The following is a 17,046-nucleotide window of genomic DNA, read 5'->3' on the forward strand; positions in this document are numbered from 1 at the left end:
GACTGATTCAATGATTTCATTTAAATCAATTAAACAGATCAGTTTGGATCCTCAGGAAGGTTCAATGGGGTTGAGCTACGTTAAGGTTAAAACAAAGTGAGCTTAACACAGAGAGCAAATCTCTGGGTAGTCTTGGTCAATGATTCTTGGTCAATGGTTTGTCAACATGTAGACTGCATAGGGACGGAGGTGAACCAACAACCCTAAGATGAATGGCACATCCGGTACCAATAGGGACACTATGTATAAAACACAAGTCAAATAAAATTTATTTATCAAGCACAAACACACTGAGATCTGATCATTGTGAACCGTGTTTGTGTAAAGTCCACACTTATCGTTTATCACGATAAAAACTCCTGTTGATTTGAAATGAAAAATGGATTTTTCCAAGTCTTTGTTTTTTAACCTCTCTGCGGGGGTAATCATCAAGAGCGTTTCCGATTGTTTAGGGAACATAAAACCGTTCAGCGCCTTCTCCAGGACCTTTATGGAACGCATTGAGGGACATTTAAAACAAACACTGTGGAGGACAATTCAATTAAAACAACGCCATCAGAAAAGTTCTCGCTACCACCGGGCTGACAGCTGCTTCATCAGCATCGGCGGCTTACTGGCAACGGGAATCCGTAATATCCCATAACAATCCCCCTAATAATAATTATATTCCTGCGTACACTGGGACCATTAGAACCTGACATTTCTTTCTGACTGCTCTGAAGATGCGGTCGTTAAACATTCACTGCTGCGCCGCCACCTTTTGCTTTTGGTAATGTTATGTAATTAAGGTTTAATTTTCGTGAACATTTGTCAATGGGGGGGGGCAGGTGCTCCCAGAGGTCCTTGACGACTTCCTGTTTGTCAGTCTGAACAGTCTTGGGGTGGTCACCCTTACCACATCCTCTCCATGACTCTCCTCCTCTTCCTCCCGGCTCAACAGATCCAGGAGTCTGTCCTTCACCACCTGTGGATCGGGAGATAACAGTCAGAGAGACTTCATTGTCTCCATTATGCGATGTCTTTATGGGTTCTTCCCGTAATTACTGACTGTACAGGGACATTTAACTTCAAGCAAAAGGTAATTAGGTGGGAAATGTGGCAGCAAACTACACCATCGCAATTATTTCTGCATGAAAATGGCTAAAAGGGAGAGCTGCTTGTGTCAGCGACATGCGGGTTTCTTATTGCCATGACTCCATTATGGCGGTTGAAAAGAGAAGGCGAGGAGAGGACTTCAGCTCTGAAGCCATAGCAGCGTGAGGCAGTTTCAAGAGAGGCTCCAAGAAGAGCAGGGGTAATGGAAAAGGATCCTTCATTGAAGTCGGAGTAAATCTGGTACTTATCTGCCTTTTGAGTCTGCAACATTGCTCCTGTTGTCAAATCTCACGGACAAAACTCTAACTCCTTGCCCGCAATTCCCAAAAGACATCTCTACTTTGATTCTGTACATAAAAACTACGAAAACTACGCTTCAACCGATGTAAGCGAATAAAGCCGTGAAGACAGAAACGCTGTACTCACCTCGTAGGCGTAGTCGAAGAGCTCCAGGATGGTGAGGATGCTAGCTCCGATGAAGAGCCCCATCTGACCGCCGATGTCACCTGTAGAGGAAGGAACAGGAGTGTTACTGGAGGTGTGAGAGCGAGGGGTGGAACACCAAAATTTCATAAAATCTAGCGGCAAAGCCCAAATTGAATCCATGCAAAATAATGCTCTGTAAAAGCTTGTGGAGACGTGAACAGCTAACAGCTAACAGCTGCTTGTCTCTTCTATCGATCGGTGCCTGAAAAACGGCTTTCCAGTCTAATTTTGTTGCCGGTGAAATCATAACGCTTTAGAAAGCTGACATTTTGCTGACGACTGGTGACATCATGCCACCAATAGTTCAAACATTGACTGGAGGAAACCTCCAGCTGATGAAATATCACTCAGATTGGTGCTGAGCAACTTTGTTCCACAGACGAAGGAAATGACCTCAGTTTTCGTGGGCTGACAGAAAAACCACAACAGCTTCTACCGTTTATCCCCAACAAACCGGAACGCAGTAGGAGAAGAAACTATACCAAGACCTACCCAGCAGACCGGCCACCTCATAGGCTTTCTTCTGTTCGATGGTCTCGTAGTTCAAAGCCTCGAAGAACACGTCCAACACCAAAATGTTGTCTCTGGAAAACAGGACATTTGTTCTAATGAGTTCCAGTCCGGGCTGCCTAGCAGCACGATCATTAGCACAACCAGAAGACAACGCTTGTTGCATTGGCGGGCAGGAAGTCTCTAAATGGTTCATTTGCAGGCCTGCAGGAAACAACGTGGGCAGAGGATTGATTCTAAACCCGTAATATCTGCAGCTCCGATCAACAGCCTGAGACTAGAACCAACGACTACTCACGTGATGTACTTCTCAGAGCGGTTGAACTTCTTCTGCAGGTAGCGGGCCGACGTCTTGCTGGGGATCTTGACCATGGACAGCTCTTTGTTGTAGCGGGTTGTGTTACATGGCGTCCGGCACATACAGCTCCCGCTTTCCACCCCCGACAGTTTAGCTTCAGGTAGGAGGGGTGAGGAGGGAAAGATGGTGACGCCACTTTTCTTACAGTTAATCCATTTTCAGGTTAATCTAATATTTCTTTTCTTACTTTAGCACCAATCAGAACTCCAAACATGCTTCTTTTATTCAAGCCAGAACTGTTTGATGTTTTTGGTCCCTTTGATTTCCTATAATTGGTCAAACAGGCGATTTGAAGACATTACCATAGTAACGTGGCATTTTTCACCCTTGTTTGATTGTTGGTTTACATAAAAGCAAGATTTCCACAAGACTTGGTGGAAAGATAGACCAGGAAATCAAATTTTAATGCTGTTCTGAATAACGAAACAGATGCAGGAGTGTTTGCTGACTTCCTTTCCAACGCCGATGTAGGAGTCAGGGTAGAACCTGGAGCACGGCTGACGCAAACTAAACAGATGTTATTTGGCACTGGCAGGGGATTTGAAATCCGAATGGATGATTGCAGATTTTATCGAGACTCCCAGAGTCGGTTGTTTGTCCAAACCCGACTGTAGTGAGTTCAAGTCTCACAAGTCTGAAGCAGAAATATGTGAAGTTAGCGTTTGACGGATTATTTCTGAGAAGCAACATCCCGGGTGTTTCGCATCGATGTGTTCTCACCGCCGATCAACATTCAAGCGGACTTTCGAATGAAAGCAGCGGCCGAAGCTTCTGCAGCTCTGAGCTCAGAGGGGTGGGTTTGTTTTTCCACACAGCCACAGGAATAAGAATCAAACATCCTTTTTTCTTAATTTGACTGAAAACAGAGGTCGTGCACGCCGTTTGGGCGTGACATCACCCCACTGACAGGCCTTAGAGAATATATTAGACAGCAGGTTAACAGTTTAGCCTCAAAGTTCATGTGTTGGAAGACGGAAAAATGGCCAAGAAACTAGACTAGGGCAGCTACAGCAGAGTGAGTTCCTGCAAACTCCGACGGTGGTTCTGATTGGTCGGTCTAAGCATCAGCTAGCATGAAGCTCCGTCGCTGTAAACCAAGCAACAAAACCGACTAATCTGAGGAACACAAGCCCAACATCAATTTCCTCAGACCTCAATCGAATGGCTTCACAGAACCGGCTCCGGCGTTCCCGCTGCATTGACTCGGCACTTTATCAAGACTCCACACATGTCCCGAGTCACACAAGAGGAGAAACCCGTTAGCGCCGAACACAAAGACGCCTCGAAGATACGAGAAACAGCTTTTACCCCCCCGACACAGGAAACGTCCTGATGCAGAAACACCACGTCTCTGGACCGGCAGCTCGGATCAGGGAAAGAAAGAACGACATAAAACCCACTGGATGGTTTTGTGTTAAACCCGTTGCCTCCTACATTACACCAACTCCCTACAATGACGGTAATGTGAAGCGACACCAGCTTTTCAGATACAGATCCGTCAGAAACTTCTCCAGCAGCTCCCTCGCAAATCACTCGCTTTGACTGCAGAGGGAAATTCTGGAGTTGCAAAGTTAAATCGATCTCAGTTATCTCTCAATGGAGATTATTTCTCTTTCCTCAGAAAAGACTCAGAAACCTCCAGGAAGTTGAGCAAATAGTGAAAAGGAGAGGCAAAGCCATCAGGCATCAACCCCCGCGGTGCATGATGGTCCAAGAAGCCACAGAGTCAAGTAATTGCAGGAGGAAATAAGTTCGGCTTCTCAGCGGACGCTTATTTTTATTCAAATGAGAAGTTATTGGATGCTCAGGGAGCATGACCTCGTCCATTCCAATGATTGAATCCTTTAAGCCTTAAATTATCATAATGCATTTCCTCACGATCACTCTAAAATAAATATTAAACTGGCCATTATCACCACCTGCTGAAAAAGAAGAATTTCTTAGAATAAAGACGACTGATATGACTAATTATTTAACAAAGCTTTGGCAGGACGACTCTTCCAAGCAACGGACGTTGATATTGAGGGTGTTTCCTGTCTGGTAGCGTAATTAAAACGCCGTCTGGTTTGTCCGACGCGGGCGGAGAGATAAGCAGGTTCCCCAGACAACAGATGTCTCTTGTTGAAAATATATTTCCTGTGCCGTCTTATGCAGACAGGAAATACCCGATCAAACTTCCCTTTGTGAAATCTCCTGCCGGGTGTGACAAATTAGCATCGAGTGGAGAGAAAGAGAATTAATTTTCATGTGGTGATTCGAGCCGAAATGCTACTGTTATGAAAATTAACCAATTAAAACCTTTCGAGGTCCACGTTGCACCCAACACAACCTTGTGGTTTCTGGTTTGTGCGATCGATCGTGTTGTTGTGGTTTAGCCTGCAGCGCTAACGCTGGTTTTCTGAAAGTTTTGCTGTCCTGAGCTTTTGCTTGTTTGGTGGCTTTCTGACTTTCCACGGATAATCATCCTCAGTGGGAGACCGGAGTGGGAGGACAGAAGGTTTTTCTGATGCCTCTATCGCTCAACTCCCACTGGTCAAGGGATCGGGTGGCAGATCGGGTCAAACAGGACTCATCTTTTCTCTGACTGTGAGTCAGGATATCGATCCTGAACAACTTAAACTCTTCAACTTAAATTTATTAAGTAGGAATGTTTGATTCCCATGAGAGAACTTCACGGGCTCAGGTCAACCTTTTCCTTCCTGGAACACCCCATTCCCAGTCCGGATTAATTATATACTCTTGTTATCCTGCTCCGGTCTCCTCCCTTGTGGACGCATCAAGAAAACCTCCACGGGTAAAGAACCAGAGGGTTGAACCACCTCAACCTTCAGGGGCTCAACTCTGAGCTTCAAAATGTTTGAAAGAACTGAGTTTTATTACGCTGGAGATAAATTAAATTAGTTTTCCAAAGCGCAAAAGCTTGTTTGAAATGTAAAAAAGAACCATTTTGATGAGAGAGAGATACGAGGAAAGGTCAGAGGATAATTAACTCGTTTGTTTGACGGAATCTAAAACGTCTGATTTGTCATTCTGACATCACGGTCTTCATCACACCCCTGGGTGGTCGGTGGAGCTGGTTAGCGACGGCAGAGGTATCCGTTGTGCGAACGGCTTCTAGTTACTTTTAGTTTGATTTACGACTCGGGTAACCATCCCAGCAGCGTGAGACGGATGCGTCGCTCAGGATCGGGCCGTATCACGCTGGAATTATCCCGTGTCCTCCATTTATTTAGCATCACAAACACACACACACACACACACACTCTGAGGAGCGGAACCACAGCCAGGTAAATTACAACATTATTTCTCCTTGTCTCATTAGCCGACATGAGACTGCCACTGTGCAATAACTGTGTTTATGTTCAATGATTCACGCTGAGCGCCGTTCGGCGGGAACAGAAGGTCTGCGGCGTAATGGCTTTGTTAGATGTGCATTATTGGAAAAGAAGACGGAGCGTTTGTCTCCTGTTTACGACTTCCTTCGCTCTAATGACCTCCAACGCCATCGGAAACTTGTCGGATTGGTGGTGGCGGGGGGGTTGGGAGTCAAAGCGTCACAGTTTCCGCCTGCATCATCTCAGATTTAACCTTCTTACCAGTTCAGAGGCGATTGGAGCCGACAGTCGGTCAGTTTGACCCCGGATCTTTATGACTTATGACTCTTCTCCTTTTCATGGATGGAAAGTCTTTGGTGACTGTATTGGAGGTGCTTTTTAATGCGATATTTAAATGCATAGTGATATTGCCTCTAGTATGATAATCTAATACAGGTTAGAAACCGTCTCTTTACTCTGCAGAACTTATCACCGCTCCGAGGAAACGGTGTTATTTTTTCATGAGTCTCTCTCAAGGGTAGAAGCCGTTAAGGCAGATTCGTATAAAAAGACACAGGAAATAAGAGCAGTGCCTTAAAACATCTGCGCCAGCCAACAGTTAATAAAACTGACAAAGTTAATTTCAAATCTTGGATTTGATGGCTGCATGAGGGCTGCCAAAAACCTCTTAACTGGCTGTATAATTTAGCCCAGAACAGGAAATATGAGCCATTATCTCTCCAACCATCCATCCATTAAATTGAACTCAAACAGTCTGTCTGCGTCCGTGTTGGAGACTCGATGAGCAAGAGGAAATATTAAGATCGCTCCTGTCCTCCTGATGAATCAAAAAAGTCAAGGAGTGACACTTCAACTTCTCCAACACGAAGCTCTGTTGGGTTTTTTTTATCCGCAGGACCATTTCGCCCAAATCTGTACCCGCAGCTTCCGCATCGTCACCAAAATAAAATAAAATAGGTCAAATCAAAAGTAAAATGACTCTGAGTGGCGTTATCCGAGTCGGAGAACGTTATGAACGTTCACCTGGCTTTCCCCCCCGATACTGAGGCGAGCACAACTCCAATACCAGACATGGAGGAGGAGGATCCTATCCCGCAACTCAGTTTCTTTTCTGCATCTCGAGAAATGTTGCCGCCGCTCTCTGGTCGATCGGGAGATTCAAAACTCTCCCATTTTGCATCAACAAGGGATATAATGTTATGGAAATAAGAAAACAAGGTCTGTCTGTGTGTGTGTGTGTGTGTGTGTGTGTGTGTGTGTGTGTGTGTGTGTGTGTGTGTGTGTGTGTGTGTGTGTGGACTCACCGAGGGCGGGCTCAGCACAGTCTTTGTACTGCTCAGGTGTGCAGTAAGAGGCGTCACCTGGGGACAGTTTGAAGTGGAAATTCAGTCAGCGGAGGAGACTATAAAACACCGAATGAATCAGGAAGCTGAACGCCATCCCAGGGTTCTTTAAAGCGAGAACAGAATTTATTGATGACTCGACCTAATCGATTAAAGGCCCCCCGGATGCGGTTTCATCTAAAGCTTTTGTTTTATGCTGCCTGGTCGACGTGAAGACGCTGTGTTCTCTTACCGGGCATGTGGACCATCCTGCAGTTGCAGTTTTCCACGATGTAGCGCGTCTCGCAGTCGATCCTGCAGGCGGTCACGCTGTACACCTGGAAGAAGCCCGACTCCAGCGCCTTTGACTCGCACTCTCCCCACGGGGGAGGCAGGTAGGTCAGCTGCAGGGGAGAGTTAGCGTTAGCTCCTAGATGCAGGTAGATGCAGAAGCTCCTCATGCAAACGCCAGCAGAGCAAAATGTTCACGCGGCTCCGACGACCGGGGCAGCAGACGAGGAACCGGTGACGTCAGAATGAACCCATCTGCCAGGCGACACGAGCTGCCTGCTCCGACTGGGCCGTCGCTATCCATCAGCCGCCACCTGCTGTTTGAGCAAAGTTGTTTCCCCTGCCAGGTGGAATCTGGACGCGGTTCGGATGGAGTTTGAAAGTTTACCCCCAATGTCGCCTCTTTGCTTCCTGGGAGTTGGACGCTTGATGTCTTCACACGCCATCGCTTTACCGATAAAATTCGAACTCAATCCAAGTAACAATTCACCGTCCAGCAGCTCCCAGTCAATGAAAGCTGACACCCAGACGCCGTTTAATTTATGAAGTGATTTAAGAGAGGCTCTCCTCAATCCTTAACCTTTAAAGTCTCCTTCAGATCTCAGATAATCTCCTTTTATGACCTAATTACAGTCACCTGTGGCTAATCCCGGATCTGATTATATCTTTATAGTCAGATAATCCTAAGTACTCGATATCACAACGCCGTGCCGGGACCTTCTGACCCGATTATGTTCTATCAAATATGAGCTGGGGGGGCTTGACCCGCTCTGGATATCATTAATGAAAGTTCTCCCGCTAAGCGATGTGTCGGTTGGGTCGGGGTCAGAGGTGGACGTGGTCAAATAAGTCGGATACGAGGCGGGATGAGTGGGAGTTAGCGCTGGTCCAGTTAGCTGACGAGTATCAGCGGAGGGCTGGTTGGCTCCACATAAATTAGCGCACACAGTCATGCGTGTCCAAAGAGGCCCTCCACGCTTGACTTCTTCCTGTTTCGGCAGCAGAGGAACTAAATCGGAATAAAAACGGCCGTGAGCTGAAAGGGAACGACTCTCAACTCAGGGACCCGCCGTTCCCTTTTATCTGCGGTCAGACGCAGAGAGAGGGGCAATTTCTGGGAGTCTGGGAGGCTTAAATTTAAAATTGCCTGGAGCTCCCTTGATTGAGCAGCTTTAATCCGGGACCAGCATTATTATCCGGCATTAGTTCATTTAAATCCTTTGTGGAAGGAGGCAGACTGATGGCTATCCGCGGTAAAACTCCGCTAATCACCGGATATTTTTGTCATCAGACTCGAGACCGTGGATTTTCCAGAGGAACGTTTATGGACATGTTAGAGAGAACCCCCCCCCCCCCACACACACACACACACCCTCCTGGGTTTGTGCAGAAGATGAACTTTGGAACGACAGGTGGAAACATCTCCCAGCTGGAGGCCCTTCTTCTTCTTGACGTCTACATGCAGTCTTGCATTAATTAGCGGGGACTAAATTTGCCGAGTATCCCGCCGCGCCGGCTTGTGACAGTCTGGCGGAGGGAGGCCGGTCGTTGCCCCGCCAGTCACACAACCCCGGCGGCTCATTACCCAGGAGGCCCATCTGTCTCCAGGCAGGCCTTCCTGCCTATCGTTTAGGTGAGAAATTAAGAACTTTTAAGAAGAACAGTTTCTAAGCAAAGACTTTTGGATCTTTCTCTGGAAAAGACGAATCCATAGAGTCCAAACTGTTCCTGGGGACCTCCAGTAAAGTTTTGGACGCAGCAGGAAAGACTCCTAGCTGGCAAATATTTAGCAGATCAACATCCAGACACATTTACCAGGTGGTGAGAAACGGCATTAAATAAATACAAATGTTCCTCCATCTGCAGGATGAGTAAATTCTCCATATCGCTCTCAAAGGTAATGATATCAGTGCCGTCTTTGCCGCCTCCAAGCAGCCAATAAATCAACACCCGGTGACGGTTGGGGTTTGCAAAAAAAGAAGAGAACATTCACTGATGTTTTTGGAGACTTTAAAAAAAAAAAAAATTAAAGTGAAATGAATTCATTTAATCAGGAATCCATCGGCTCATTTCCCACCGCTGAGCCCGATGGTGCCTTTTAAGAAGCTAAACTTTGAGGCAGAAAAATAGATTTGAAAAGAATTGAGAATGGATGAAGTCAGAGGACGGGCGATGAAAGCAGGGAATGGTCACGAGGAAGCGGTTCTTCCCAGGAACATCTTTGATCCGATCTGGACTAACTTCCTGTTTCAGATGAACTTTAAATGTGGATTTAACGAGGCTGATTCCAATCACAATGTCGTTGCTTTTATGGCGTCTGCATATTTTGGGACATAATTGCAGTGAGCTGTAAGCTAAGTGGGCATCTGGGCTGTGAAGAGAATGCAGTTAAATTATGGGGTGTGGATGTGTAGGTGCTGCTGTCCATGAGAATGAAATGAATGGGAGGACGTCAGCCAGGCCTTTCCTATGGGCTGCTTTTAGTATGGTGGCTGGAAATAAACTCTATTTTCCCACAATGCATAATTCCGCTGACAGAAATGAAACTGTAAGGAAGAGAAGGGTGAGTCAAAGCGTTGATGAATAAATGCCAGTAAAGATTTTTCTTCTAACTGTAACCCAGGCTTTGGTGCTCCAGGCGTCCCGTAACCCTGACTCGACAGAACGGGACCCTCAGAGTACCGGACCCCGAATTTAAAAAACAAAGCACCGCTCAGCGCTTATGTGATCGTTACATAAGTGACTGATTCCATCCCCACCAGTCTTTTAAACGGATGAGCTGGCAGTCAATGGTGGCATAAAACAGGCTCAATAAAACGGGTTTCCAAAAGCCTGGATGTTAGCCCAACCACCAGAGGTCCTTGAGCATACAGCAATAAAAACATCAGGTTAAAAGTGATTTTACCTGGAGAGAGAGAGAGAGAGAGAGACAGAGAGAGAAGAGAGAGAGAGAGAGAGAGAGAGAGAGAGAGAGAGAGAGAGAGAGAGAGGAGAGAGAGAAAGAGAGAGAGAGAGAGAGAGAGAGAGAGAGAGAGAGAGAGAGGGCGACTAAGGTCAAATTGACAGAGTTCAAACTGATGCTGAGAAGAGTATCTATATATCTAATGAATGTCAGGATTTCGCCACCAAATATCCAATGGATGAAACTTGGACAAAGGGTTGGGCATGTAGCAGCCAATCAGAATAAAGGGGTGGGTCTATGGTCCCAATCCCAGCCCCCTTGGCCCTACCACTCTATTACATGTCACTGCATGGAGAAGCTTCCCGTTTCTTCAGTTTTGTAGGAATGTCTGATTGATGTCGATGTGGAGTTAGACGGCTGTGACGCCATCTTCTTCAGTTTTCCTCTTCTGTCATGTAAATGAGGTCATATCTTTCACAAGTTGATAGCACTTACATGTTTCCAAGGAGACGCCAGAGGAATCTGATCCAATTCCCAGTGGGAAGGAAATCTGCTGTTGGGAGCGAGAGACTCGATTGTCATAGAAATGTCTGTGATAATTATCTGAACCAGAACTGATCCACCGATCGGTTCTGGCAGGATGAGCAGCATCCCATTTCCTAGATGCAGGTTTCAACTACTACCCCTCCTAACCGTGTTCAGGGGAGTGTCTCAAAAAGCATGGGGCGGGGTTAAAACGAGGATTTGGGAAGAAACGCTGACTCTTATCACCTACATGATAGGACAACCCTGTGAAAGAACCAGAACACAGGGAGGTTCAGTCTCCGCACGCCCTCCTTTATCTCTACGATAAGCTGAACTTAAAGATTACTCGATATAAGAAACACCGTGAGGACGAGAAGCAATAAAAAAGCAGCTGTCGGGGACACCTACCCTCTGCTCCTGGGTGGCTACAAAAGTCTGGAAGCCGGGAGCCACGCCGAAACCCAGCTCGTGAACGAAGGGGGGCTCCGCCTGGCTGTGGATCTGCACCCGCACACCTGCCTCAAAGGCTGTGTCCTCTGGAAGGGAAGACAGATGGAGAGGCCATTTAGCTGAGTTATTCAGCCAATAAACAAACACAATTGTGCAGAAAGGAAAAAACAACAACACATCTTTGGCTTTTGACTGGTTCAGACAAACTGCTCAGGGAATAGAGGCCCAAAAACAAACGTTCCCACTCAGAATGCTGCAGATATATATAAAAAAAACTGGATTTCTTGTTTGCTTCTGCAGAAGACAGAGGTTTTTAAGATCGTCTTAGTTAACACTCAGGTTTGCTTTGGCGAAGGTAGACGTACATGCCAATACGCATCCGGGCGAGGACAAAGAGAGTTGTAACATTTATAGGAAAGGAGAACGTGGTCTTTGCAGGAATCGATAAAGTTCCACCTTCCTGTCCTCACAATCAGCGGCACGTCCCAGGACCTTCAATCAAGGCTTCCTCCCAGCACCGCTTGGCGATGATGGACCGATCGATCAATCCTTGGTGACTGATTTGGTGGCAGTTCAGATGTTGTCACACAAAGCAATGGGAGAAGGGATCAAAGAAACTTTATTGGCTGTGTGTGTGTGTGTGTGTGTGTGTGTGTGTGTGTGTGTGTGTGTGTGTGTGTGTGTGTGTGATGTGAGGGTAAAAGAGAGTGTCGAAAACAATGACGTGTTTGCAAGTTGGATAATTTCTCTGTTCTGTAAATGATAACATCCTGTCCCGGGTAATGAAGGTCTTGTACCGTGTCTAAACTACTGAGGAGTGTCTTCCTCGTCTCTCTCCGGCTCTTTGATTTTCCCGTTTTTAATGTGTTTGCTGTACCATTAAGAAGCTATTACATTTCTGTGTCTATAACTAACAGAGTAACACGGGGGAAGAAACTGCAGCACCGCAATATAAACTAAAAAACAATTAAAAGCTACTGCGAGGCTTTCCAGCTCATCTGCAGGCTTTACTACCAAGAGCACCATTGATGTCAGGGAATAGTTATTGTTGGACCACATCTTTTTGTCCATAAATTGCTATTTTGCCCTTATTTTGACACAACTGAATGCATTTAGGCTAAAACTCCCCACGAATTAGCATAAACCCACTCCTTTGGCTAAGCAGGTCAAACCCTCCAAACAAAGATAAACTTTTAAAAATTGGGTTCAGTGACTTTACAGCCTTGTTTTCACTGCAGGGAGTCACTTAGGTTTAAAGTTTAATTCCATTGCAGACAATATCTTCACAATGCGTCACCAAACCACTGAAGAATCATCTAAACACAATACAAACACAAAAGCAATGGGACAAACCCATAGTACAAACTGTTTTAACAGCAATGAAACAAACTTTGTGTCGGAAAAGGCTGAAAGCTGCCTGATGCAAAACTCCCGGGGAATCCTTTAGCGCAGACTAAAGATTGCCCTGTAGATTCTCTATGAGCAAGAGTTTTCATTCGACCTTTAAACCCTATCTTAACTCGCTCGGAACCGATACTGAAAAAGTACTAAAAAAGAGCCGCACCACGACGTAGAAAGAAGGATATGATTAAACCAGACTTTACCTCACATAACCTCGGAACTCTATAGACTATCCTCAAGAGTCGGATGCTGTCCGGTCTCAATTTGGTGTGCAGCCAACAACAACAACTGAGGATGGCAATGACTCCCCTGTGATCTGAAGTTGCATTCTTGGCACAATCCAGTCAGCTGTAGGTTTACAAACTCTACGGATAACCGAGCTAATGTTAGTTGTAACTGTAGGAACAGACAACCAGAGAAAAGAGTACAGCCACTAGCAACTGGCGATTACACTTGTGATGAAGACTTTATTGCTTTAAGTTCTTGACGACTAAAACAAACATAACGAAAGTTGCTTTGCAAACACTATACAGAGATGGAGAAATACTTTTAGATACTGCAGGTGAGAGTTGCACCTGAACAGACCCTTCAGAGGGAGCCAAATGGATTCATCTACGGTTGCTCATTCTTTCATGTTGTATCATGCTGCCATCAGGGTTGGTGCCGTCCATCTGTCTGGGGCCAATAATTCCCCAGTCTATTCCAAACTTTCAGACTGCCAACGGATCTATTAGGGATTAGGTGTCATCCTGTGAAAACGAGTTTCTATTGATCCTTTGCTGAACGCTTTCCTAAAACTGAAGCCCACTGGACAAGACAGAAGGTGCTCAGAATATTAAAATATAAAACAAGTAAAGTTGTAGGTGGAATTTTGTCTGGCATGATCACCATAAATCTGATTAATCTTTGAACACGGGCATCACGCCTGGAGAATCACATGGAAAGTGTTTTTGCGAGATCAGAGGAAACCACCGTGATTGTTTGTGCACCAATTACTTCTGTACTATCAATCGAGATGACGACTATCACGGCTAACGACGCTGATTCCATCAGAGCAGGACTTCAGGTAGAATCAAAGACGTTTCTGTAGATTAGTTGTTAGAATCCGTTTCATCACCGCCATCGTTATTGGTAAACGTGTCTTTACACGAGATGGATTAATCAGGAAGACTACCAGAAACTGAAAAATACTGTTTTTGCTGCTTTCGGTAGCATCCGGTAGCAATGCAGTATGACCACCAGGAAGTGGGGCTAATGTACTTACAGCCTGTTTGCAACCACTATCCAAACGAGTAAGAGTGCACAAGACTAGCGATGGTGAAATGGGTGTGGCACCCCTTTATTATATGTTAACTCATTCACTGCCAGTGCTCCTTTGACGTTTCCCGATGTCCGGACATTTATTGCGTTTTCTTTATGTTCTTGACCGATCGCAAGAGAGTTTTTGCTCGCGACTTCCCCTCTGTTCTGTAACTGGATCAGTCGTCATGACGCTAAATTCAATGATTAGAAGCCCGACTTTTCACTGATGAGGTCTGCCCAGCCCTCCCTGTTGATAAACGTAATCGACGTCTATAGACGTCAACAGCAGCCAGTAAGTTAATACATAAAACTGATAAACTAATGACACATACCTAGCATAAATAATTACTTAACGCTAACATGTTGGCTCCCCCGATTCTCCTGGTTGTCTGGCTCTGCCACCAGTTCTCCAGTTGTCATGGAAATGAAGGCCTTTTAGTATTTCTCGATTTTTTTGAGCTTCTGTACTCATTTTCTCAATACCAGCGTCTGGCAACTCAAAAAAACCCAGGCTGTAACACAAAACCTGTCATGTCCTGCCAACCTCAGAAGCTGCATTGGTACAGTTTGCACCAAATCTTACTTCTAAAGCTAATTCTTTTAGTTTGCACCAATCTGAATTTGTCCTTTGTCCTGCTTCTTGTTGCTTTTTTCTTTTTTTTTTTATAGGCATATGTCGTTAAAAATGACAGAACCCTTCCGCAGCGCTGGAAACAGCTTCCACGGGGTTTCAACGCTCACATGGGGGGAATATCATGCTGACAAAAACACCGCAATGGGACGCGCCATGAGCGGCAAGCACACAGGGATCAAGGACCTTCTGCTCAACACCTGACTGAACAAACATCCTCCTGCCTTTCACCATCGCTTTGATTAAATAACAGCAGACAGAACCAAGACGCGGGAGATTGTAGCGCCACATGGGAGTGTTTGTCTGGCTTTAAATGTCGGCTCGCCACACAAACACACAACAGAAGCCAACATCCGAGATGATGGATGACACACTGACGGAAAACATAAAAACTGAAGGAGGTATAACTCAGACTGGTGACAAAATACAAAGAGAACAGAAACCTCGACGCAACAACAACTCGATTATTCTTCACTTCCTGCATCACTCAATCAAGGAATCTGGTAAAGACATCGAGGGTGAGCTCCGGGCACTCGACCATCAATTCCATATAATATCGAGAACAGAAAGAGGACGATTTTTGCATCTCGTGATGTGTTGGAGCGCTTGTTTCCGTCATGATTCAGACATTTATAGCTGCGCTATAAAAGAAATGTGGCGTGTAAATAAATGAGTGCTTCAGAACAGACGTGACTCTTGTAGGAAAGTCAAACAGGTCCTTCTAAAAGTTGGTACATAATCTGCAGAAATGTTGTCATGGTAATTTGTGACAATGACTTACCCATCTGCCCATCCCAGCAGCTCCTCCGGAGGTTTCTCCCTCTCCTCCTAATTAAATGTATTTTTTTGGGGCAACGTCCCACCCGGACCGAGAATTTCGGGACAGAATCCATCCATTATTTCCATAAACAAGCCGTCTGGTCAGCAGCGCCGTGAACAAGTATCCAGGCAACGGGCCATCGCTTCTCTCCCACCACTTAAACTTTTGTTTGTCTTGCTCATTTTTCACACCATGAAACATGCTGGGTTTTTTTTTAGGGTTCATCAATCAGGTGAAGAGGAGGATCATGGCAGCCCTCCAGCTCCCTGAATTGAGTGGTGTGCTAATAAAACCCCCTTCGCCCACCCTTGGAGACGGAACGCTCACCTCTAGAAATCGGACGAGAGAGGAAGACGGAGTTGGGGAAGGAAGGTAATTGCTGGGCGGATATGAAGAACGAGTCCCTGCGCAGTCTGTCCATCATATCAGCATCGGGATCTGACTCGTTTGAGGAGGCCTAGCGCTCCCTGCTGAGGCTGACTCAGCACATCAGTACTAATTAACCCACACAGGGATAAACAAGGTCGCCGGAAACCGGACCCTACTGCGAGACGGAGCTCTACATGCTGGAGAATTGGCGCCAGGACAAGCAGAAGAACAGCCAAGAGGAGGTCAGGATGGGGAGCGAGAGACCGGCAGCATGGCGATGACGCAGAGGATCCAATTTGTGGTTCTGCTTAACGAGAGCTGATGACGGATGATGATGTACGACAACCCACTCAGGTCGGGTGAGGAAGGCCTACCTGTGTCCCCCCACACCGGAAGGTACTCGTCCTGCTGAATGTCCAGCATGATCTCCAGGCCGTTCCCGGTCCCGCCCTTCATGGTGGTGCGGAGCGTCTTTCCTTCCTCGGCAGCGTTGAACATGTAGCACTTTCCGTACCTGGTGAACACCTGAGAGGACAGACGAGCGACAACTCATTAATCATTACGCATGTAAATGGTTATATACATGACATTTATGTGATCGGCCTAGCAATAACAGCTTCATTTTTCATCTTTACGACAAAGTTCTCCTTCATTCTCAGATAATGTTCCTTCGTCAGCCTTTGTGTCGTCCAGAGCTCCTTTCTTCAGAACCAGGCCACGAAACAAGCAGCGGGTCAAACTCTCCTCCAATTTTCTATGTAATCTCAAAAGCAGACAATGCTGATTCATCATTAGCCCTGAAATCAACAAAGCTCCAGTTCTGAATGTCTGAGAAGCTCCACTTCAACTGTTATCAACAACGGCTTGACCCGAAACCACAAAGCACAGCTTATCTAAGAAATATGTGTGTGTGTGTGTGTGTGTGTAATACAAGTGCTCAACATGCTGATGTTTCATATAATACTAGTTATGTATGTTATTAAAAAGATTCTATATGTTTTTCTCTGCTACAGCTAAGCATGCTACATAAGCCTGGATACGGCCCCTAACTGCTAGCTTAGATCGCTATATTTTTCCGTTTGCATGTCCGATAACCGCCTTAAGCGACGTTTTGACCCCATTTGCATTAAGGTTTTTATTCAATCTGTATCAGAAGGTTAGATTAGAAATAGAAACTAATCTGCACAAATAAATCCGTATAGCACACGCTAGAACTGGAACACAGTTCTAGCGGCCAGACGTTCTTCAC

At 45.8% G+C, this 17,046-nt stretch overlaps 1 protein-coding gene across 2 annotated transcripts in view; it reads right to left on the reverse strand.

Moving 5' to 3' along the window:
- The window catches only part of asic2 (acid-sensing (proton-gated) ion channel 2), a 191,802-nt gene that overhangs the window by 2,062 nt on the left and 172,694 nt on the right, over positions 1 to 17,046 (reverse strand). For both annotated transcript variants that reach the window (XM_068337186.1, XM_068337185.1), the window contains exons 2-9: positions 16,172 to 16,322; positions 11,233 to 11,360; positions 7,360 to 7,510; positions 7,089 to 7,145; positions 2,390 to 2,543; positions 2,074 to 2,165; positions 1,522 to 1,601; positions 896 to 964 (exon numbers count right to left, since the gene is read on the reverse strand). In XM_068337186.1, coding sequence (XP_068193287.1) covers positions 896 to 964; positions 1,522 to 1,601; positions 2,074 to 2,165; positions 2,390 to 2,543; positions 7,089 to 7,145; positions 7,360 to 7,510; positions 11,233 to 11,360; positions 16,172 to 16,322 — 882 coding nt within the window. The remainder of the gene's footprint in view (positions 1 to 895; positions 965 to 1,521; positions 1,602 to 2,073; positions 2,166 to 2,389; positions 2,544 to 7,088; positions 7,146 to 7,359; positions 7,511 to 11,232; positions 11,361 to 16,171; positions 16,323 to 17,046) is intronic.

Source organism: Antennarius striatus, chromosome 16 (genome assembly GCF_040054535.1).
Source record: "Antennarius striatus isolate MH-2024 chromosome 16, ASM4005453v1, whole genome shotgun sequence".
Taxonomy (NCBI): Eukaryota; Metazoa; Chordata; class Actinopteri; order Lophiiformes; family Antennariidae; genus Antennarius; species Antennarius striatus.